This window comes from Bison bison, unplaced genomic scaffold (assembly GCF_000754665.1).
Source record: "Bison bison bison isolate TAMUID 2011002044 unplaced genomic scaffold, Bison_UMD1.0 scf7180017864079, whole genome shotgun sequence".
Lineage (NCBI taxonomy): Eukaryota > Metazoa > Chordata > Mammalia > Artiodactyla > Bovidae > Bison > Bison bison.
This window is the reverse complement of record NW_011494651.1, coordinates 723,713-725,233: the sequence shown is the minus strand read 5'-3', so window position 1 is coordinate 725,233 and position 1,521 is coordinate 723,713. Positions and strand designations below refer to the sequence as shown.

The window sequence follows — 1,521 nt, the reverse complement described above, 5'->3', positions numbered from 1 at the left end:
GGTGGGCAGAGGGGGCCGCGGCGGGGGCGTCTTGGTGGGAGGGGGCAGCCTGCCGGCGTGCAGGTTCCGAAGCTCCTCGTCGTATCTGTGGACACAAAAGAAGCTCAGCTGTCAGCCGGCAGGGGTGCAGCCTCGGGCCCCAAGGCGCTGTCGGGTCACACGTCCCACAAGCATCTTCATCCCTTTTAAGACTCATCACAGTGGTGCCTCCTCCAGGAAGCCTTCCCTGATGCTCTAGGGAGCATCTCAGGTCACACGCCCCTCAAGCATCTGCAGGATGGGACCCTGGGCGTCCCATCCTTCCAGGCCCATATCTCAGTCTTGCACGTGCTCAGACAGACACACGCACCCTCACAAGCCCCGGTAGCCGTGGGCGTTCACACAAAAGCCAGCAAGAGCAATCCACCCTCTGTCAAACAGCCATCCTCTCCTGCCAACCCCTAGCCAACACTCTACCCACGTGTCTGCACGAGAGTTTCCCTCTGCTGGAAAGGGATTCTTCCCTGGGCTCTCGATCTAGCCAACGGTCCATTCTAAACTTACTTCAGGAGTCACCTCCTCCTGGGAGCCTCCCCTGATATTCCCTCCTCACAAGGCCCCTCCCCAGCTGGGGTCAGCACCTTTTTTGGGGCCTCGTGGCCCCATTACCTGAGAGTGCCCTGAGGGCGGACGCACTCTCTCTATGGTGCTCTATATCCCCAGCGCCTGCCTTGGGACTTGGGGCCCAGAGGGAGGGAGCCACCTCCACTCCCCCTGCAGGGCTTCCTCAAAGGAGCCCCCCCAGAGGGTGGGATGCAAAGGCCAGAAGAGCGTGGGGCAGGGCTCAGAGACTGGGCTCCATCTGAGCTGACAGAGGGGCCCGGGGCTGACCACACGCCTTCCTGGGCTCCCTCCCGCAACCTGAGCCCCTGTCGGAGGAGGGGACCGCTGCCTAGAAAACAAAGCAGCGGACCCATCAGCTAGGCTTCCACCCAGAAGCACCAGGCCGGCGGTTCTGAGAACACCTGCCCCAGGCCTGGGAGTGTTTCACGCCGTACACGCATCGTCCACACACCCCAAAAGTCCCCCTCATTCTCCGCTCCAAAGCGAAACTGGCCAGCACCACGGCAGCAAACAGCAGTCACCAGTGCGGCTTATTTGTTTAATCAGTTTTGCAGCGGCGGGTGAGAGAAACGTCTCATCCGCGTGTGTGCACAGCCATCCCCGCCTCGCCTCTCTGAGTCAGCAGTCAGCATCTTTTACCACGCATCCTTGTGGAGGCAGTGCATTCAGGAACCGGATCTGGCCGTGCACACGAATGGAAATGGAAATGAAGCTTTCAGCGTGAGGGGAGGCCGGGGCGGGCGGATGTGAGGGCATAGCGGTCTCACTCACCGCAGAACCTCCCGGGGGATGCTCAGCTGATCATATTTGAGGTGTTCACGGAGCTCGCTCAGATAGTTGAAATAGGTGACTTTTTTCCCAAACTTGTGACTAAAAAAGAAAAAAGACAGAAGAAAACTGAAAAAAAAAAAAAGATTA

The 1,521-nt window shown here is 59.1% G+C and overlaps 1 protein-coding gene across 2 annotated transcripts in view; it reads right to left on the bottom strand.

Moving 5' to 3' along the window:
* ARHGAP8 (Rho GTPase activating protein 8) overlaps positions 1-1,521 on the bottom strand; it is a 38,483-nt gene that overhangs the window by 16,346 nt on the left and 20,616 nt on the right. For both annotated transcript variants that reach the window (XM_010837599.1, XM_010837600.1), the window contains 2 exons: positions 1,375-1,473; positions 10-85 (listed from right to left, as the gene is read on the bottom strand). In XM_010837599.1, the coding sequence (XP_010835901.1) occupies positions 10-85; positions 1,375-1,473 (175 nt within the window). The remainder of the gene's footprint in view (positions 1-9; positions 86-1,374; positions 1,474-1,521) is intronic.